The sequence below is a fragment of the Poecile atricapillus genome, chromosome 3 (assembly GCF_030490865.1).
Source record: "Poecile atricapillus isolate bPoeAtr1 chromosome 3, bPoeAtr1.hap1, whole genome shotgun sequence".
In the NCBI taxonomy this organism is placed as follows: Eukaryota; Metazoa; Chordata; class Aves; order Passeriformes; family Paridae; genus Poecile; species Poecile atricapillus.
This window is the reverse complement of record NC_081251.1, coordinates 57,858,876-57,881,425: the sequence shown is the minus strand read 5'-3', so window position 1 is coordinate 57,881,425 and position 22,550 is coordinate 57,858,876. Positions and strand designations below refer to the sequence as shown.

General features: G+C 40.5%; 1 protein-coding gene across 4 annotated transcripts; it reads left to right on the top strand.

Moving 5' to 3' along the window:
- The first annotated feature begins 95 nt into the window (after positions 1 to 95).
- KATNA1 (katanin catalytic subunit A1) lies at positions 96 to 18,208 on the top strand. 4 transcript variants are annotated; one of them, XR_009277197.1, is made up of 12 exons: positions 96 to 243; positions 4,991 to 5,165; positions 5,864 to 6,021; positions 6,821 to 7,004; positions 8,878 to 8,999; positions 10,378 to 10,483; positions 10,810 to 10,968; positions 12,086 to 12,212; positions 13,741 to 13,875; positions 14,150 to 14,276; positions 15,213 to 15,412; positions 17,867 to 18,004. XR_009277197.1 is itself a non-coding variant. In XM_058835153.1 (11 exons), the coding sequence occupies exons 2-11, from the start codon at positions 4,995 to 4,997 to the stop codon at positions 18,063 to 18,065; spliced, it is 1,488 nt and encodes a 495-aa protein (XP_058691136.1). In that variant the 5' UTR covers positions 96 to 243; positions 4,991 to 4,994; the 3' UTR covers positions 18,066 to 18,208. The 4 variants fall into 4 exon arrangements, 3 of the variants coding, with proteins under 3 accessions (XP_058691136.1, XP_058691137.1, XP_058691138.1); XM_058835153.1 differs by lacking the exon at positions 15,213 to 15,412 and having other exon boundaries at positions 17,867 to 18,208; XM_058835154.1 differs by lacking the exons at positions 96 to 243; positions 15,213 to 15,412 and adding an exon at positions 498 to 516 and having other exon boundaries at positions 17,867 to 18,208.
- The last annotated feature ends 4,342 nt before the right edge of the window (positions 18,209 to 22,550 follow it).

Below are 22,550 nucleotides of genomic sequence, written 5' to 3'. Positions count from 1 at the left end.
TGCTCAAACACCAACTCCTCGTAGACCCTGCCGGGCGGACCTTCTCCCCAGTCCCACCACGCTGGAAGTGACGCAGCCGGATTTGCCTTCAAAAATTGCCGGCGGCGGCGGCGGCGGGAGGAGGCGGTGGGCAGGGCCGGGGCGGGCCCAGCGCTGCTGCAGGAGGAAGGGGGCGGAAGAAGTGAAGGGCTCGTGGCTGGTGCTGCCGGGAGTCGCCGCCGCGGGTGCGAGCTCCGGAGAGGAGTAAGTGAGCGAGAGGGGCCCGCGGGGTCCGTCCCGGCCCGCACGGACAGGCGGGCCCGGGGCGGGGGGCGATGGCCGCGCCAGGCGGGGCCACCCCGAGCGTTCCCGGGCACGGGCGGGCTCCGGCTGCTCCGGTCCGCGGCCGGGGGGTGAGGGGCCGCGGGGGTTGCTGTCGCGACAGCCGTGACCGTGGCCACGGAGCTCATGATATCTGGGCTGTGGCTCACACGTGCTCGGCGCCTCACGGACATCGCCGTCGGGGGCTGCCCGCAGGTGTGCGGCCGGCGCTCCCGGGCCCCGCAGCCCGCCTGGGTGGGCTCCTGGCGCTCCTGGCACTGGCAACTCTGCTTCCTAAGTCTCCCTCCACCTGCTTTATTGGTTTGGGGGTTTTTTTGTTAATCTGCGACAATGCAGGTTTTCTCTCCAGACAGAGAGAAGCTTCGGGAACCAATTTCAGATATCTGTTTAGCCGCGGACCTCTCTAAACTTCCAGAGAAATTTGTTAATTTAACATTAATCATCAAAAAGAATGCCAGCCTCCATGAAGTGGGGAAAAAGTAGCCTGTTTAATAAAGCCTCCTGAAAGACTTAGCCTGGAAAACATAAAATCACATGCCACCAGTGTTCCATCTCACCATCTCTACCTAGTGATTGATTTTTTTAAAATGTTTTTTTATTTTGCACAAATTTCGAGCCATGCTTATGTTTGTGGCTGCTGGTGGTTCTGCTACCGTTACTGTTAAATACAGCAACTGCATGAGAACCATTTTGTTTAGTGTCCAGTAAGTCTGGCACCTCTTTTTCCCAAGTAATCAACACAATCACTTGTTGATACCAATTGTTGCTGGCCATGGATGTTATGAAAAGAGTGTTAAAGGTGGAGGGGAACTCAGAAGTGATGCAGGCCATCGTGCCATCAGTAAAAACTGATTCCTGAAAGCTGTTACTTTGGGGTGTTTTTTTCTCATCTGGCTTGCCAAGAGAGCTTTGCAAATATTACACAGTTGCTTTGATGTCAGAGCCTGTATAGCAGGCTGAAATAATGGAAACATGTGCTCTCTGCCAAAGTTCAGGCTCTGGCTTAGTCCAGACGTTAAGTAAGGTTGGAGCAAAGAACCTCTTGGAAGTATTTTCCATGTGTGGCTTGTGCTCTTCTTCAAGTCAGCACGTCCACCACAGTAATTGGCACAGTCCAATGTTAATATTCACTTTTAATGTCTGCATATCAATCTCTTATTTTTTTAAAGTTTGGGAGATTTCCTTGTGTTACAGGATTGATGTAGTGTTCCTGGATTCTAGCATATGACTATGAGCAGGAATTACTTACAGTCATTTCTACTAATGATTTCCCGAAGTTATTGTGGAAAACACGAAGTGTCCCCAGTGTTTTCTTGATAATGGTTAGGCTGGCTATTCTCACAAGCGGTGGGGATCTTGAACTTTGTTAGGTTCAACTCTTGGCTGTTTTGTACTCTAGAAATACTTTAGGTCCTTGGAGCAAATGGTAAAATGTATTTTGTAACTAGAGATGGGCTAATTTCAGGGAACCTTATATACTCACAGCTGCTCTGAAGAGTGATTATTCTTGTTGTGAAGTCTTGCATGTTTGTATACAGTGAAGAATTAAACTTGAAGGAAAAAGTGTTTAGGTTATTTTCCTTATATCCTGTTCACTGTAAACTTTACGAGCTCTTCATTGTCTCAGCGGCTGTTGGAACACAGATAACTTCACTGGTCATGATTCATGGAAAGGTTGTGGCTGATAAGTGCAGACCTGCTGCTTTGACATCCTGTTACGTGATAGCACCAAGTATTTGTAAACACATGGGATATTGCTAAGTATTTGTAAATACTTAAAAAAACTAGTAAGTAGTGCAGGATTAATTTTGTGAGAATTTTAATCCCTTCAGTGCTGGTTTAACTCTGGATTTGTGTGTAGGCACGCCTCTCCCACGTCCTCCACCCTGCTGAGCTGCCCCAGTATGTTGTGACCTTCTGCCACAAACTTCCATTTGCTTCCAGATTAGTACTCTAACTCTTCTTTTTCCCCCTGCTTTACCATCTTCACTTACAAATGCAGCAGACCCATGAACTCTCATTAGTGTATCAGCTCTGACACTGCCTGAAGTCAAGTGGCAGCAGCAGTGTCATGTCCAGACATAAGCAGAGCCAGCAGCTTTTTCTGCCTCAGTTGTACTCAAGAGCCTTCTATTTGGAAGCCACTTCAAACTCTTCTGCTCTCATGAGTCAAGATGAAGTAACAAATTAAATTTGTTTTCTAGTTTAAACCAAATTATGCTGCATTTTCAATAGCACTGATGAAAGAGGTAGATTCCAATAACATTATAAACTTGAGTGAGCACCTTCTTTGTTTCTTTCTTTGCTTCCCAGGAGTTCCTAGCTTCTTCTGCTTACGTGTCTGTTTCTACATTCTGTCCTTACCTTCTCTGCCCTTTCTAACCTTAAAATGTCATTGGCTCTTTTATTATGTGCAGTGCTATCCTTTTGGTCCTGAGCTTTCATATGTTTCTGACTTAGCCTCTTTAGTTTTGTTGTTTTGGTATTTTTTATTTTTAATTCTAGTTATTTTCATATTTCCAGATGAAAACAATTCTTACAAACTTGTTTTTTCTTTTTCTGTATACATAAAACTGCTGCTTTGCTTGGATTGCTCTACAGCATTCAGTGAAAAAAAAAGTTACCTCTGACTTCTCTGTGTATTTAAAAGTTTAGTTTTGTTTCAGTAACTTGCTATTACTTGAATTTTAAAATGTCTGTTAGCATCTTGCTCAACTTGTGATTTCAGTAGTATTAGTCATCGGTTTGAATTCTCAGGACAGGCAAACAGGTGTATCTGGTAGGATGAGCAGGAGTGGAAAAGCTTGCTCCTGAATACAGCAGGGAAAACTTTGTTAACATCTGTGTGATGACCCATACAGCAGTTGACAAACATCTTCAGGCTCTTTCTCCTGAGGTTAAAACCAACAAAACTCCCGAGCCAATCCCTGTCTCCAAAGCCTAATTAGCCTGGGATATGTTAGTCTTTGTAGTTGGTGGTCACATTGACTGTATCAGCTTGTAGACATGGTGGCCAGCTGGGCGAGTCTCTGGCTGGAGTGCGATGACACCATGTAGGTTCTGTGATAGCAGGGTTCCTGCTCACCCCCATGGGTCCCCTCTGCAGGGATGGGTGTGGGCTCTCAGAGACCTGTCTTCAGCTCCCCTGCTGCCACAGTTCTGCTGTTCTGGACTGAAAATTTTGACAGCAGCTATTTGCTCCAAAAGAAGCTAGGGAGGGAAGAGGAAGGAAGCAAAAAAAGAAGAGGATGTTGGCTCAGGAGTGCCCGAGCTGTGTTTTTGTGCATGAAACTGCTTGGGAAGGGGATAGAAAAAGGAGTGAAAGGCCTAAAATGTTTTATTTGTACTTAGCAGCCCTCTTTACAATGGAGGGCTCACATTTTAACAATAGATTGGCAGGTGTGTGCAGAGAATGGCTTCTGAAACCTCTGATAATTGTGTCTGAACTCGACCCTGACCTGGTCTTGAAATATATTCAGTCCTAAGTCTGTTTATTGCGCATGTGAATTTCTTTAAATAGTTGATCTGTATAAAGTATGCTTCATCCTAGGGCTTAGCTGGAATTGCTTGTCTGCAGTTGCTTCTTTCTGGCACTGGGTACAGGTACCAAAGTGAGAGGAGGATGACTCTCTTGCCGGCTTGTTTTTTTTTGCCAATTTTAATGTTTTCTGTGCCTGGTTAGGAAATTATGAGGAGAGTGGGGAAATTCTCGGTGTGTAAGAGACAAGAAAAGTGGAGACAGTACGAGCATCTTAGAGAAGAAGGGGATGGGGTGTATAAGACACTGACAGCAATGTGGGACATTGTCGACAGTGGCACTGTAAAGAATGAATCTACTTCTGCTGCTTCTACTTCTACTGTACTTGCATAAATAATATTTCTGTGCTATTCTAATCTAAAAGCACAGATTCTGTTAGTGCTGCAAAGTGGAAGTAGTCACAGTCTGTGATGTTTGCTCCAAAAAAACACAAACAAGCACCAATGACCGGGAAAGCCAGCATGGCTTGAACAATATGTTAAATAAAATGGGTTGTTACACAGTAAATGTTTAATTGTGGCTTTTGCTTTACGTTTCAGTGATAGCTTAAATAGCCTTGATGTTTTTAAAGGGGTTTCTTTTTAGGTGTAAGAATGAAGGTGATAGGAAGGTGCAAGCTGGGTGCTTGGCAAAATCAGGCTATTAAAACTCACATGCACAGAAGGTTAAGGCAAAAAAAAAATTAATGAAACATAATGCATTAGGAAGAAGAGTTTTGATTTATTGCTTGTTTAGTGCTTTTTGTGTTATTTTTAAACCACATAGCACAGGCCAGGCACAGTAAAATACTAATTTATCTTACAGTAGAATAAAGTGGTAAGGAGAGTATGCAATTGTGACTTGTAATAATGCATTTTAATCTGCATATCTTACATCAACTTTTTGACAGAACCTCCATGACGAGAAAGAAAGCTGTGACATGAAAAGTTTAATTTCTTCTAATAGAATATTAATTATCTTTTAATATATATGACGTTCATTTTAGACCTTTTGTTTTTAGCCAGTATTTTCTCAGCTTCTATCTTTTGATATGCCAAATGTGGTAATAAGCATATGACAATACTTGCAAAAATTTGTTTCAGTATTTGGTTGTTTTTTTACTTCCTTAATATTTCCTGTTTTTTTTTCCAGCTTCATGTTGAACATGAGCCTTGTTATGATCATTGAGAATGTGAAGTTGGCCCGTGAATATGCCTTACTGGGAAATTATGACTCTGCAATGGTCTACTACCAGGGAGTTCTTGACCAAATGAATAAGTATCTGTACTCTGTGAGAGATACCTACCTGCAACAGAAGTGGCAGCAGGTAAATAGCACTTTTCTGGGATGTTTTGAGGGAAAAGCATTGAAGTAGCAAGAGCTGCCTGTCTTATTGTAAAAAAAATACAAAAAGACTTACCCCATTCTCTCATAAACTAGTGTTATATATAGGCTTCTTTTTTTTGTTTTATAGACTTGTTTAAATCATCTTTATGACTTCTTTGTCTGTCAGTGCCAGAAGAGTCAATGGAATGTGGCTCTGAGGAGCCAGTGCACTGTCTGTTCTGACAGCTATGCTGATGCGTACCCGTTATGCTCAAGATTTTTAGCCTGGTATCATTCAAGTCTTACTTCCCTCAATGTTTTAGTGGGATTAAGGTCCTTAGTAGCAAGTTGACCATTTGTCCTCAACAAAAACCCTCTTTTTTTCCATTGATTCCATTTCTAACTCTGCCTGTTAGGTTGATACTTTTGATTGATATTTACCAGTTTAATCTGCAAAATTTATCAAAAGTCTCTTTGATGTTAAGTCCAAAATCTCTTTCTTTGTTCTTTAAATGTGCTGAGGAAGGCAGAAAAACTTCCTTAATATCTAATGTGCGTAATTCTTGTTTATTAAAGTAGAATTAGGTAGCTCGTTAAACCCTGTGGAATCCATCCAGGCATTACAACGGCTTGAACAGAGGACTGTTACAAACTTATTTCCAATGTGCATAATCTGCCTTTTTTTTAAAAAAAAATCAGGTTTGGCAGGAGATAAGTGTGGAAGCTAAGCATGTGAAAGATATAATGAAAACACTGGAGAGTTTTAAACTAGACAATACTCCATTGAAAGCCTCACAACAAGAATTACCAGCTCATGATGCAGAAGTCTGGTCTTTGCCAGTACCTGCTGAACGTAGGTAAGAGGAAACCTGAAGACTTAAATTAATATTTATCAGGACAAAGTGTACTTTGACTTCAGCCTGTTGTGGTGTAATTTTTGTTCTTGAACTTAGATGTGTAACACTGACACCAGCAGCTTGACACCATTTGTGGTGAAGGCAGTGTCATTTTGAGGCAGTCTAATCCAGAATGTTCTGGAGGTTTTATCTTACATAGTCCTGACTAATGTCAAGCTTCTTTCCCCCACACACTGTTGCCTGAGTTGTTTGGTTTTTCCTTTTGAGTTTTTATTTCACTTTTGTTTCTGTTGGCATTAATTAGCTGGTTCAGGATGCTAAAGACATTGTTCTGTGTGTATAGTGGGTTTTTGTTTGGTTGTTTTGGGGTTTTTTTTTGTCTTCTTTTTGAGTAGCTATCTGACCTGGTTCACAGGAGGTTCTAACTCATGCCAGTGGTAGCATGAAGGAGGGGACAGGAGTAAATGCAAAGCAGACACAGAACTGCAATTTGATAGAAAGTTAGATTACTTTAGCTGTATTGTCAAATTATTGTTTGTTAATTTTTTCTAAGCTCCATATTACTTCTACTGATGAAATATACAAAGGAAGGCACTTGTTTTAAGCAAGTGGACCCTGAGCTTGTGGCACAGGGAAAAGGGATTTTTAGTCATTATCTAAAAATATCTGTCTTGTTTCTGGCATACAGATTTTTATCTTGAGCAAAATGGCTTTTCAGTTTGTAACCAGTTGATTTGGTTATGTAGTGCTCACCAGTGGCTTTACACTGAGGCTTTTTGCATATGTTACAACTAATTAGACCTTCGCCAGGACCCAGGAAGCGTCAGTCTGCTCCGTGCAGTGATTGCAGAGGTCACAATAATCGTGTAAGTGCAGCTGTCAGAGGCTCTCACCGTCCATCTTCTCGAAACCCCAATGATAAAGGGAAGGCAGTCCGCAGCCGGGAAAAAAAGGATCAGCAAAACAAAGGAAAAGAGGAAAAGGTAAACTTGCAAATAGCTTCATGGAGTTGAGAAACTCAGTTGTGCTCTCTTACTACTGAGTGTATTATAAACTGACATGCCTACAAAATGTTTCTTCTGTTCATGTCAGTGTGCTGATTTGAATCTCACCTTGTAAGGTATCTTCTTTGTGCACGGTGTTGGTTATGGATTAATTAAAAATGAATGATGGCTCTAGGAGGTTGGGATCTGGTAAATGTATCTAAAAGTGGGTCCCAAGAGGATGTTTCCAGGCTCTTCTTAGTGGTGCCAAACAATAGGACAAGAGGCAGTGAGCAGAAACTGATGCATGGGAAGTTCCAGCTGAACATGAGGAACAACTTCTTTACTGTGACCGAGCACTGGAACAGGCTGTCCAGAGAGGGTGTGGAGTGTCCTTCACTGGAGATATGCAAGAACCATCTGGACACAATCCTGTGCCATCTGCTCTGGGATGATGCTGTTTGAGCAGGGAAGTCAGACCAGATGACCCACTGTGGTCTCTTCCAGCCTAACCCATTCTGTGATTCTGTGTTTACTGGAACTTGAAGGCAATTTTTTAAAACGATACCACTGAATTTCTGAAGTAGAGTCTGTTTGAGCTCCTTCACGTGGGACATCCTTGCGGCTTAATTGCTTTGAGTATAATTTAAACCAAGATTGACTTGCCTCTTCCAAAACATATCAAGATTTACTTAATCCTTAAATGAGACCCTTGCCTTTTTTTCTTTTTTTTTTTTTTTCTTTTGAGATATACTGTTAGCTCCATACTCTCTTCAGTTGTAAATGAACAAAACCCCAGCATACTTGAGCTATGATCTGTTCTTGGCAATAAGAATGCCTTAATTTTTGCTCTGTGCTCTGGTCTACATAAATTTAACAGATGACCAAGGTAAGAGACCATATAGGAAACAGTCGATTCATAGTTTTCCAGGGTCTAAATAAATCAAATATCCATGCAATAGTTTGTTAGCTTCAGCGACCTTAAGTTGTGGGAAGGTGTCATGGCCTGTGGAGATAGGATAATCTACAAGGGTGGAATTTTTTAGCTGTGTAAGATACTACTTTTATTAGGAGCTAAATTGGATTGTCTTTGAGTGATAATCCTCTCTCCATTAGAATATACCCACAGAGAGACAGGATAGGTCTCTTTTTCTCTTTTACAGTTGTTCTGTCATCACCAGTGCTTGCTGTTAAATGTATAAAACCAGGGTATGTCTAGCGCATTTTATTTCCTTTCAGTTGCATGGTCTCTGCTGTTTGAGCCCTTTCAGCTATGTAGCTTCTTTGCTTTGACTCTGCTGCAGAGTTGCTTCTCTGCTGTTCATGTCCATGCTTCTGTATCAGTTAATTAGCTCTGGTTTTACCCCTGTGGTCTCCCTGCAGATCACCATTGCTCATTCTACATATGGAAGTCATGCTTAATTTTTTTTTTTTTTTGTGTCCCATACACATGGCATATTTATGATACGTAGAGAATTTGAGATACTCTATGTGTGACACTTTGTGGTCCAGTGTTACACATAATTTTTCCCTTCTCTGTCTCAGATAGTGTCAGATTTCTGTGGGAGAAGAGGCAGAAACAGTTTCACTGGGATAGGTATATGCAGTTTTGATTAGGTACCAAAACAAAGAAACTGCAGCAGTACAACATGCTGGCTTTGGGGAGAAGGGAATGGAACCAGGGCAGTACAGAAATCTGGGTGAAACACACAGATCCATCCTGCAGTGCAGCTGTAATAAGATGCTTCATAATTTTCATGCTGGTTTATGTTGTCACCTTCTAAAAATATGATGCTGTTGTGGACTTGGATAAAAATTCATTAGTAGCATAACCATTGTTATGTATTTACCTTGTTATATCATTTATATGTAGAACAAATCCACATCTGAGATTTCAGAGTCTGAACCAAAGAAATTTGATAGTACTGGATATGACAAAGATTTAGTAGAAGCTTTGGAAAGAGATATCATTTCTCAGAATCCCAACATTCGATGGTAAGTTTGAGTACTGCTGCCAGTCTCTTGAATTGTTTCTGTTTCCTTTCACATCATATGACAAGAATTAAGTATTTTAACAGATACTTACATATAAAAAGTACATACAGGTTTTCCTTACTGCCTTTGAATAGGGAACTGAGCTTCTTATGTAGTTGAATACTTCTAGAGCTCAAATTTTTTTTTTTCCACACATAGATTCATATAATAGTTCGGGCTGGATGGAACCTTTAAAGATCAAGTAAAGCAGTCCCCTGCCATGGCAGGAGCATCTTTCTCTAAATCAGGTTGCCTAAAGTCCTGTCCAGCTTAGCCATACAAGCTTCTCAAAATTTTTAAGAGTACTAAAATAATTTTTTGAGATACTCTTTTGCAATGTAAAAGTTTCTAATATCTGTCAGTGTCTCTTCATTTAAAAATCTGTTTTGCTGCTCTGGGGCATATCAAGATAGAAAACTGATTAGCAGAGAAGTTATATCAATATAGGAACCCTTCGAAATGTTACTGGATGTAATGTGGCCACTAGTATAAAATATAGCTCTGTGCCAGTACCTTTACATAAATGTGTTAAATATTAAACTGTATATAAAGGTTGTTTTGTGTTCCAAATGCTTCCAAGCTTAGGTGGTTTTGTGAGAATTAAATGAGCAAAAATCTGGCAAGTAAAGTAGGCTTTAAAAAAAACCAAACAGTCCCACAAAACACTTTGTGTGCATGCAACTGTCTTATATTTTAGTTTCGTATTTAAATATATGTTTCAGTTTTTATATTGAATCTTAAATTACAACTTCAGTTTTGAAATTAATTCTTCATGTAGATGTATTTTGAAACCAAAATGTTACTCGGGCACATGCTGATAAGAGGAATGCCCCGAAAGTTATTTTCAAGGAAATAAGACAGACCTATAAGGTATCTAAGAATTAATACTTTTGTAACTCACAAAGACAATTCTAAAAATTCTGTTTAATTCTGCTCGGTGTACTAGTCTTCAGCAAGTTGTTCTTGTAACAATGAAAGATGGTATTTAAGTTTCAGGGACATCTAACGTCAGCAAGACAAGGAAGCGTAATTGGTACTTAGCCTAAGTTTAACCAACCTGCTTTCTTCTCTGCTTGTCTTTCTCTGAATACTAACAGTGGTGCTCTAGTGAAATAGTTCATGGGTTTTTTCTTTTGCATCCATCTGGAGTCTGCCAGGCAGATGTCAGTTGTAGCTGTTACAGGCTTTTGCCATTAGGATGTAAATAATTCAGGAAAATTAATTAGATTTATGAGAGAGCCAACATGTAACAATAAGTTTATTGTGTGGTTTTTGAGCTGTGGAGTGATTCTTTTGCCTGCTGTCTGAATCTGTTAAACAACTTTCTCTTTCTTGTCAGGGATGACATTGCTGATTTAGTAGAAGCCAAAAAGCTGCTTAAGGAAGCTGTAGTTTTACCAATGTGGATGCCAGAGTTTTTCAAGGGGATTAGAAGACCGTGGAAGGTATGAAAAAATCTGGTCCTGCGATCATAAGTAGGATTTTGAGATTGGATCTGAGCATAACAAGAAATTTCAAATGTTTTACAGTTTAAATAAATTCTTCCTGCATTTTAGTAACAAAATTTATTGTAAATAATAGAACAAAATAAAGATGTCAGCCAGATACCTGCACACTGTCTTCAACTACGTGTTTGCGAGTAAGCAGTGATATTCATTACTTACCTTTGAATAACTTTTCAAGGAAAAGTTTACATCCAGTAGTTTACTACTATGCTAAAATTCTCTGTTTTGTTTCTTGTCCTAAAAGTGGTTCTTTTTCATTTTAATAGGGTGTGCTGATGGTTGGTCCTCCTGGTACTGGAAAGACCCTCCTAGCAAAAGCTGTAGCCACTGAATGCAAGACAACTTTTTTCAATGTTTCTTCTTCCACACTTACCTCAAAATATAGAGGAGAATCTGAGAAACTTGTTCGTCTGCTGTTTGAAATGGTGATTTAAGTTTCTGAATATGAACAGTGAGATAATGAAGCAGAACCACCCCTGGGATGCTGAAACCTTACCAAGGTTTCAAACTCATAGCATACATGAACAGCTCTCCAAGCTTCAAATGCTTGGGCATTTCTGATTTGCTCATTTTCATTTCAAGATTATTCTTAAATGGATTTATGAAAGCTGAAAAATAGGTCATCTTTTGTTTTCAGGGTTAGCTTGCTACATTAGAGGTAGCTCACTATAAGCTGGTGAGTGCTGTAGAACATACTTGAATGTAAATCTAAGGACAGAATTAATTGCTTTCTGGGCGAGACCCTTATTTAGGCTGCGCGTTTTGTTGTTTTTGTGGGTGTTTTTTTTGTTTGTGGTTAAAAGAAGTGGCCTTCCAAACTGTAGTTGGCTTCAGAGCACATAATACTTGAAATGGGCTCAGAGAATAGTTGGGTTTTTTTCCCATGTGTTACCAGGTGTGCGTGCAGTGTTTGCTAGGTTGCCCAGTACTGAAGGGGACAGCAGAGTTGCAATTACAGTAATCAGAAAAGGCAGGAAATAAAAGATCTTTTACATTATAGTCTCTTAGGTGGGATACCGGCTCATTTAATATGATTGTTCAAAAATGCAGATAACACAGCATCACAACTGCTCTAATACAATAGCTTGTATTATCCTGTGTCCTTGTCTTTAAAGGCTCTTGTTTTCAGAAAGGTCAGTTATTTCACAGTTGACCTATCTCCTGGACAGGTTCCATGTCATGGTGTCCCAGCTTAACATTCATCCTGGCTTTAACTGAAATATTACTCAAGCATTCTTTGATGACTTTCACAGTTAAAAATGTTACTCCTAATGTGGGAAACTGCCTATAGCTTATGAAATGTTTGTTTATAGCTCTAACAACTAGAGGAATTTGCCAAAAGCTCTTCTACTCAAACACTTTGAATGAATGCACAGCTGCTCTGTACCTGAGTGCTGGGGTCCAAGAGAGGGAAGGGTGGGGATCATTTGATAGTTAGAAGCCGGGGCAAATACATCACTGCTCAGCTCTGAATATGCTGCTGCTTCTTTAATGGGAGTGAACTGCTATTTCAGCTTCTGCTTTATCTTTTGCTTTCTTCAGGCTCGATTCTATGCCCCAACAACCATATTCATTGATGAGATAGATTCAATCTGTAGCCGCAGGGGAACTTCGGAGGAGCATGAGGCCAGCCGACGTGTGAAGGCAGAACTACTGGTTCAAATGGATGGTAAATAATCTGATCACTGGGAACTGCTGGACTGGAGGAAACTTGAGGGACCAAAAAAAACCAAAAAAAAACCCAATAAAAGCCCCAAACTTCATTCTTCAGTAGCACTTTTTTGAAAGCCCTACATGAAATAGGGGTTAAAAGCTACTAGTGACATTATTTAAGAGTCTTTTGGCCTCTGAGTTATGATCTTTTATTAGTGACCCAGAATAAGGAAGATTCAGTGGAAAATACAAGATTTCAAAAGAGGAGGAGAAAAATACCCTGCTTCTCAGTCTTTGCCTGGCATATCACTCACTTCAAAATTAAGTAAAAAGTGGTTCAAAAGAACTGTTACTTGTTTCTATTTAAACTTCAAAGGCAGTTTAAGGCATCACACTTAACTTCTTTGTGATCTCTTTTTCTCCTAAAAATATAAACAACAAGTGGAGATCTTCTGTTTTGTGGAAGTGGTTAGGAGAGTTTTCATTTTAAAACACTGAGTTCACTACAGATATGTGGGTAATATTTCACAAATCAACAAAGTTCAAAAGTAGGTAACAATGCAGAGTTGCTGTAGAGGCATCCATTTTATATTCTGGGGTGCAGAGAGGAGGAAAGGAACTACTGAGAAATGCTAATCTGTGGACTGATTTGTGATAGAATTCCATGAGTCAGAAGGTTTGCATATTTATTTCTCGTTCTCTGATGTTGGTACCCTTTTATTTTTATCTTTAAAGAGCAGCAGAGCTCTAATACTGTTCTCATATCAAGTGTGTACATAATCTGATTTTATTAGTAAGAACTGTTTGAATCCTTTTACTTGGGCATTCATAAGTGGTGTTTTATATGCAGACTCCCAGGCAGACAATGTACAATGGCTACCCCAGAGCCCAATCCTGTTGTTCTAAGCAAAAACACTAGATACAGAGTAGCAACTTCAACAAAATTAGCTTCTTCCTGGTGTAGCAGATCCATAGTATTTAGAAACTGAGGTGGTCTGTCTTTAAGAAGTTGTGATTTAGTCCACCATGTTTAAAGATTCACTTCAGCAGTTTGTACAGTCCACCTGTACATATGAAACCTTTGGGCTGACTTTGGAAGGGAGGACATCTTGTAGGGGAGTCATGCTGCTTTTGTGTGGCTGTTGGTGAATACTGTGGGGGATGTAGTTTTTTTTGTGTGGTGATGGTGTTGGGTGTTGTGTCCTCAAACGCTGCTGCAAGATTTTGACGTGAAAATTGAACCCCTGTTGCAGTAGAAGTGCAAACAACTCTGCTGTAAAAGCATTCTAGCTGTGATAGAGAGGAACTTCCTGGTCTGAGCAGTAGCCTATGCCCCTGCTGCTGTTTAAACAAAATTTCCCATTTATGCTTGCAGGCTGTCATGGAGAGGAAAAAGCAAACTCTGTTGCGCTTTGTGATTCTATTATCCTTAGCCTCATTAAGGTGCAATAGAATAGGTGCTTTAATACTGCAGAACTGTTTACTCTGTACGTGAATTTTTTTTAAAAATATGCATATTTTACTCCCTCTTTTCTCCACTGCAGGTGTTGGGGGGGCTACTGAAAATGATGATCCTTCTAAGATGGTCATGGTACTTGCTGCTACTAATTTTCCTTGGGATATTGATGAAGCCCTAAGACGGAGACTAGAAAAGAGAATTTACATTCCTTTACCATCAGGTAGGAAGAATTGGGGAGAGGAGTGGCTAAAAATTTAAAAATCTAAACTTTATCAACATTCCTTAAGTTTTGATCACTTGGTTTAAAAATGTAATTGCTACAGATACGCAAATTCACTTACAGATTCAGGACCAGCTTAAATCTAAACATGAACATTTATTCTTGTAGCAATTACAGCACCCTTTTTCTCATTCTTCCTTCTTATCCTCCTTCAATTTATTACTTATCTTCAGAAGCCAAATTGTACAGACTCAGTTTTCTTTTCTGTGATTAGCCAAAGGTAGAGAGGAACTCCTAAAAATAAATCTGCGAGAGCTGGAACTGGCTGATGATGTTGACCTTGCAAACATAGCTGAGAAAATGGAGGGTTATTCAGGTGCAGACATTACCAATGTGTGCAGGTAAGTTGACATTCCATCATTTGCATTATTACTGCTGCAAACTTTGGGAAAACTGTTTGTAAAGTAACCAGTTTACATGATTAAAATTATTCAGTAAAAATGGACTGTAACTTGTCTTTTGTGTATGGCTAAAAGGTGAAATACTGCATTAATATTTACCTAAATTTCCATTTGAAAAGTAGTAATCTAATAAGCTGTGATTCAGGTAAAATTCTTATGTAGACTAAATTCCATGCATGAGGACTATCCAGAGGATGGTAGACTTTAACTTGCAGAGTTGTATTCATTCTGCTTGGGCTATATGACTTCTGCAGAAATCCATATATAAGAGGCAATAGTGTTAGAGGCTGGAATAACTGAAGTAAAAACATGGAGTTTTCTTCTTTCATAGCATGGAAAATGTGTAGAGTTCTGTGTGATGGTATAAGAGCGGTGTACTCAGCACATTGGTTCTGGTGATGAGACTGACTAAAGTTTTCTGCTACCTCCTTCATTTCCCTGTCTCCTCTGTACTGTTGGCATACAGTTGTTTGTGGGCCTATTCTCTAGCCTAGATTCCTGAAATAATTGACTAAAAATACCTTCTAATTCTTCCCTTATATTTTCTTTGAAAAATCAGAGAGGGAAGGGGAGGACTGATCTGTTAAGAGACAAGTGCCAGTTGTCCTGTTTACATTAAAACACTTGGCAAACTCTGAGATCTGCAGTACGGGACAGAGAACTGAGGCTGCTTAGGATGCTGTTGTCATCTGATAAGCATCTGTGTAACGCTGCTTTCAGGCTCTGGAGGTAGCACTGAAGCGTGGCAGGGCAAGGCTTGAGCTCCTAGTTGTTCCAGCCCAGCTTTTGTGGGGCTGTGCTTCAAGCAGGCTGAGAGAGCTGGAGTAAAAGCACCTCCTGGCTACTTCCTCAAACGCGGATCCATTTCTTGCCTAGATTCTTAACACGGCTCTGCAGACACGTGTCAGCACAGCTGAGAGGACAATGTGCTGTGCCACAGGGATGAAAGCAAGTAGCCTGTACACAAAGCTGCCATCAAAGCCTCTGTCAGCAGGGCCACTGCAGGCTGAGCTAAAAGTTTGGAGCCTCAGTACGGTTTCCTGAACAAACCTTGCGCAGTGTCTGGGAAAAGAATGGTACGTTAGTTGCTCTGAATCTGTGTTGTGGAGATTTGTTTCATTTGTAGGTTTGTGAGATGAATTTCTTTTGATCAGTCTTGGTTCTGCTTTGAAAGGAGTTTGTGTTAATAGGTTCATGTTATATGAAAGTTTATTTGGTCTGCTGCTTTGTGCATTTTAGCTGCAGTTTGTCTCCTCCAGTCTGTTCAGTGTTTGTTGTTTGTAATTCATTTTATACTGAATATCAAAACATTTATTTTAGAAATGAAAACACTTGTAATGTTTTACAGTGAATTTTGTGTGCTTGTGCACAATTACTTTTGATTTTTTTAACCAAAGCCCCTTTGTACAAATACTATTTAACAAAAAAAAAAAAAAAAAAGGCAAACAGATTAAAAAAACACAAAGAAACATCTTCTATTTGTGGCAGTCTCTGAAGGGATGACTGAGGTGGCAGCAAGCAGAAATCCAGATGAACTGGGATTTGGATGTACATTGTTTGAAAGTACTCATACTAGGCTGTGTATTTACTCTTTGTTCATGGTGTCAGGAGAAATAGCTCTTGGATATGATTGTTTCATTTATATTGAGACAAAAAGATGTGGATAATTTAGAAGTGCTTTTTTGTGGTTCAGGCTCTCAATATATAAGCATAGTAAAATTCAAACCTGTATGCTATGATAGTCCTTGCTAGTGACACAAGCAAAACATAGGTGGACAAAGAACTCTGATTTACTGAAATGACCCTCCTATCTTAAAGAATTTGAGGTGAAGTCCAAAGTTTGCTGAGCCAGAAGGAAAACCAGTCAAAGGTGGCAAACACTAGAGTTCCTAGCAGTCAGCATGTAACCAAGGGGAAATGAAGGTGAACATTCCATTTTAAAATGACATTCAGGAAATAAAAAATGCATCCAAATTGCAGATTAGATGTGAGTATGAACTAACTTTGAATTGTTGTTTTGAGTGGACTGTCAATGTTGAAAACCCTTTAGAACAGAACTGGCACCTGCTGTATCTTCCAGTGGGTGGCTGCTTGTTTTTTGAGTAGAGTTTTGGTGCTTCTCCAGGCACCAAGAGTGCATTTGAGAAAGTACCAGGAGTTCAGTTTGGAATGACTATCCATAAAATGACTACAAAAGGAAGTGGTGGCAACTGCACTTCAGTTCTGCCAGTGTGTTAAGGTATGATGTGCTTGTTGGTTGGCTGGATTGTTTTTGCTGGACTTTTTTTTTGACTGCTGTCTGGAAGCAAATTAATTGAATGGCATGTCCCCCCCACCCCACCGTGTAACAGTAGCTTATGGTTTACACATGATGTTGTAGCAGCGAAGCATGGTGATGCTTGGTGGAAATGTAGTTCAACAAGGTAACCTTTTGGTTCTGAAATTTCAGTTCCTGTATTAGAAATTTTAATTTATTAATTAACTCTGAGATTAGCTCAGTTGGTCAGAGCATGGTGCTAATATTAGGGTTGTGGGTTTGACCCCTGTACAGGCTGTTCATTTAAGACTTGTACTTGATGATCCTTGTGGGCCCCTTCCAACTTGGAACATTCTGTGAATTATTTAGTAAATGTCTGAAGTTTGACAGTTATGGTTGCCTTTAGCGGGAGGGGATAGTACTGAAACAGAATATGCTCAAACCATTTTTTCTAAATCCTTCCTGAAGACAACGTGTAAGTTTTTTTCTCTTTGGATTCTTACCTTCTGATATGACACAATATACTATTGTGGTATCACCGAGATTACACTTCCATCTTTTTTACTGCTAGACAGATAAGCAGCATTTTCTTCTTATAAGATACATAACAATGAATTAGCAGGAACTGCAGCCTTCTAGTGTTACTTAATTATCACCTCACCAGCTCATCACCTGCTGCTACCAGATTTACTGCTGGAAATCTAAATGTAGTCAAATCTAACATGAAAGAAAATGACACCCTTGTAAAAACACTCAGTGCTCATTAAGGCCAGAAGTTTGAGGAGCTACAGACAGAACAGGTTTTGTTATTTAACATTTAGCTCTTCAGTGTACAGGTTGGAGGTAGATACTGTTGACTTCTCTGTCTTTGACGTGGGATTCCTGTTCAAACCAGGAAACATTCAAAACACTCCAGCTGCTTCTTCTATATCTAGGAGGAGTGAAATTGTTATTGCCTTGTTCCTGTTTAAAAATACTATAAACAGCAGCTACATCATAGGCATGCAGTGACATCAGCTAAACCAGTTTGTCTTTACCTGTTTTGCAGCTGTTCAGATATCTGGTGAGGATAATGCCATGTTTGAAAAATACGTATAACATGGTATTGTAGCTTGTACAAGCATTTGGAGATCTTCCCATAAAAGTTTACAGTTCTTTATTGAATCTTTTTGAATACAGCAGCTTAATGGGAATGCTGTGTTGAGCCTTTCAAACAACTGAACTCACCATCCTGTATTGAGTAATGATTTTATTTTCTTACCCTCCTGACTAGAGATGCATCGTTGATGGCTATGAGGAGGCGTATTGAAGGCTTGACACCAGAAGAAATAAGAAATCTTCCCCGAGATGAAATGCACATGCCAACAACTATGGAAGACTTTGAAATAGCTTTGAAGAAAGTTTCTAAATCTGTTTCTGCTGCGGACATTGAGAAATATGAGAAATGGATACTTGAGTTTGGATCATGTTGAGTTGTCTTCTCTCAAAGAAACCACCTTATGTCTTAAAACAGCTTTAGAAGTAATCGGTGATGTGTCAGTGCACTGTGTGCTCTTTTTAACTTTTGTAATTTAAGAGCAACAGGTGTCTAAATAAATTTTTTTCTAAAATGCAAGTTCTGCCTAGCTCTCTTTGAAGTAGCTCAGAAGTCACCTATTTTTCTCAAATGCTGATGGTATCTGATTTTATTTTTAAGATTACTTTAATACTAGAACTCCTTTCATCAGAGTACTTACTCTTGAAAAATTGTGTCAATAAAACCCCCCAAACTAGCCCTGCTAAGTGAGTCAGGGATCCTGAAAACTTGAAAATGGGACAAACAAGATGCAGTTACACAGATAGTTTTCCTAGCTGATCTTGGAGAGTTCTACCCGTAAACTGTTGTTAAAGAACCTGTGCAAAGTCTGAGACATGGAACAGTCAGTGGAGTCAGTGAAGTTTGAGCAAGGGGTAAAATCATCACAGTTTTACAGTAGCTGTTAAATAAAACTAAAATAACGTCCAGCCAGTGTAAACTAATTCTGTGCAGCCAGCAGTGATGCTGTCACATGTCTAGTTTCCTTGTTAGTCTGAGAAATCAAAAGCTTTCTGGCATTAATTCGGAAGTAGACTTCCGAAGGTGTTTCTTCCTTGACTGTCTGGTACTGTGAGCAGCAAAACACTAGACTAGTGGGTTGGGTCCTGGTTTACACAGTTACTCTGGTAAGGCTGTTCTGATAAGGCATCGTGTGTTGTGTTTGTGCTCAGCTGATAACCCTGACTTTACAATTGACATAAAATCTAAATTCTTGTTTTTCATTATTTAACTGCTTCTCCGTGCCACTTACTATCTGAGAATGGTTCAGCAGTTAACTATCCAGGTAATAATTTTAGATTTTGCTGAACAGTGGTAATTGTAACTAAACCACCTCTAATTTCTGTCCATCTTTGACTGTTTGGGAAACACTTCTTCCTGCTAGCTCCTCCTAGTGCAGCCAGCTGTAGCTCTGCTTATGGGTAAACTTCATGAATTTTCATAAATCAAAAAGGTTTGGACTTGTTCCAGCTGATAGATACTTGCTGTATTAAAGCTGTCTGTGGAATTCCTGCTCATGTGTCTCTTTAGATGCTGCAAGGTAGGTGGGAAGGTGTCCTGGGGTGACTTTATGATACTGGTATCCCCAATCGTCTGGTTTATGTTATATATTAAGTTCTGCACCTTTAAGACTGGCTCTGAGAGCAAGAGAGGGGGAAGAAGAAGCTGCAGTTTGTGTTAAAGAAAAACATCACTCCCACACATCCCGCTCCTGGACTGTGGTGTCTGCAGCACGGACAGACAGCGGGACAGAGCTTCTCCCTGGTTTTTAGTTAGTTTTAGCTAGCTGAGGCAGAGGAGTTCCCTGGACCTTTGTTTTTTTCCTTTTTTCTTGGATCTGTGCAAGCCTGCTCTGGACTGAACACCCAGCCAGGCCCTGGGAGCTCACGCCTGTGGCCCACCGGGGCCTGGGCCTCGGCACTTTCCAGTGCCGGAGGGACTGATAAGAACCTGAGCGAGCCGAGCTACACCACATGAAAAGGACTTTTCTTCCTAGATTTGATCCCATCAAACAGCAAGAGGTTTTATTATTTAATATTATTCAATTTTCTGTTAAATAAACAGCTTTTTCCACTTCTCTCCAAGGAATTTTTTTTTTTTTTTTTTTTTTCCCGGACCAGTTGGTGGGGAGGGGCGTTTCCCTGGGGGAAATCCCCATTTGGAGTTTTCCTCCCTAATTTGCCCTAAACTAGGACAAATACAGTTTTTGGCGCCCAACGTGGGGCTCAAGAAAGTGGAAAAACCTGTACTGATTGTTGGTTGTATTTTTGTTTGTATTTATTCTGTATTGAGATAAAGCAGTCAGCAGCCATGTTGTTTGGATACATAATATCTCTCGGGGTGGAGGCCTTCATGTCAATCTGGTCCCTAGAATTTTTTGAGGTTTTAATACCTGTCTTTGCCCTCTTTCACAGTAGAGAGGCACGGATTAGAATGGTTATTGTGCTGGGCTTGGTGATAATGATTTATAGGAAGTTCATAGAACGACTGAAGTTTCTGTCAGGTATGTTTGGCTTATGGTTTCTTCGCCTAACCCTGCCTCCCAGTCCCAGTAGCACATTTTGGGAGTTTATTAGTAATTGTACCCAGTTTGTTAGAGGAAGAGCAGGGGATGAGGCTTTTCAGCCTTTTCTTTCCTTCTTCTCCTTTGAATCTGTTATGTCCCTCTTTGAGAATATCCAGTTTCCCCTGAGTGTTAAGGATACCACTTTCCTGGTCACTTTCCTGGTAGTTCAGCTGTTAAGCTTCCTCTATATGATCTGCAACTTCTCTAGAATGAGGGCTGAGATATCCAGAGGAGCCAATGAGACCCCTGTCCCAGAAGTAGACTCAGGTGTGAGAAATCCTGAGTGGTGTAGAGAATGGGAGAGAATTGGCCGAACTCTGAAGGAATTTTCTGATCCCCCAGCCTGGGAATTTTCACGTGAACAAATTCAGAACCCAGATGAAGTAGGGAAATATCTGGAAGAGAATTGCTGTGATGATTCTAAGAAGAAAAATATCATTGCAATAAGCTGGGCCCTAGCGTATGCTTATTGCACACTGCTAGATACTGTAGGGCAGGCAGATAAATCAGCAGCTACCCCAGTCACTCCGGCTGCAGCTAAGCCAGCAGCCAAACCAGACAGTGAGCCTAAGCCAGCAGCCAAACCAGACAGTGAGCCTAAGCCAGCAGCCAAACCGGACAGTGAGCCTAAGCCAGTGTCTGTTGCTCCTACCACGAGAGGCATGAAATTCAAAACCAAAACCGATCGGCCAGTAGATGATGATAATGGCGATGCGGGGGAAGGACCCTCAAGACCAGCAACTGATCAAAAATCAGAAGGCACTGGTGAACCTTTCTCCCTGAAGGACCTTCGTGGCCTGAGAAAAGATTATACCCGACGACCTGATGAATCTATAATTAGTTGGTTAGTCCGTCTGTGGGATGCTGCAGGTGAGGCTACAGTTCTGGATGGCACTGAAGCGAGGCATCTGGGATCCCTGTCACACGATCCGGTTATCGACCAAGAAGTGATGAGGGGGGCTGACCCTTACAGTCTCTGAGAACAGGTCCTAAGAAGTGTGGCACAAAGATATCTGTGTGCAGACGATCTCTATATACAGCAAACTCGTTGGAAAACCATAGAACAAGGGATTCAGCGCTTGAGAGAAATGGCAATAGTAGAGATCGTCTTCGTGGGTGACTTAGGTACTAGAAATCCAGACTTGGTGCCATGTACATCTGTGATGTGGCGAAAACTGGTTCGACTTGGGCCACAAGAATACGCTTCTGCTTTAGCAACAATGAAGCGGGATGACCGGAAGGAGACTGTGCTGGATATGGCGAAGAAACTTCGAGCATATGCAGATACCGTGCATGGCCCTATGCAGGCAACAATTGCAGCTGTGAGAACAGATATGCAACAAATGGTAACGCAAAGTTGCAGTCTGAGTAGGAGGCAAGTGCAGTTCAGTGACACAGCTGTGTAAATGCCATGATTGTGAGCATGTTCGTGTGCCTAAAATTCATCACTACATTGTGAGTGATACTGAAAAGAGACTTCCAGCAGTGTCAGCGATGAGAGGCTCAGTGAAGACACTGAGATCTTGTAAGAGCTCCTGAATCCCTGGGTGGACCTGGCATGATGAACCCAGAAATGAAAGGAAAAGGTTGAGTTGAGTATACAGGTATGTACATTTATATGTGTATATTATATACATTTCCAGAATTTACTGGAAATTTACTATTTTCAGATAGTCTTATCCGTTAGAGTTAATAAAAATATTTTAAGATGTGGGTACTCTTAATATTTGTTTTTCTGTTTGTATATAAGGATGAGAGTGTAACTGTCAGCTGTTGTTGCAGGAGATTTCTTCTCATAATTCAAACAAACCAGAATACTTAATCAGTCTCCCACATAAGAAGGGAGAGTAGACAAGCTTTGGTCCTTGGCAGCAGTCCATTAAGGGGCCACTTAGACTAAATGTGATACATTTTGAGAACTCCTAAAGCAAACCTCAACTTAAAAGCAGTAGTTTAGTACTCAACCAGCTCTGTTCACTCCAAATGAACAAAATTAACATCTCTGCAATGCATAGTACAGGAAAGAAAAGGTGCTAGAGGCTGAAGTTACTGTTCAGAATTTCATTTTGGTTTGGGACAGCCAATGTGGTATTCTGAGAGCAGGAAGAGCAATGTGGTATTCAGTGAGCTGCTCCTGAGGAGATGATGTTGCTGTTTCTATGCACCTACCACTATCCCACCAGGGATTTTTTTGAGTAGATGGGTTTTGTTGGGGTTTTTTTTCAGTTCCCAGTCCCCCCGCATGCCTTCCCTTAGAGGGCACATGTATCCTGATCAGTTCATGTCCTGGAAAAATGAGACTTACCATGACTGTCA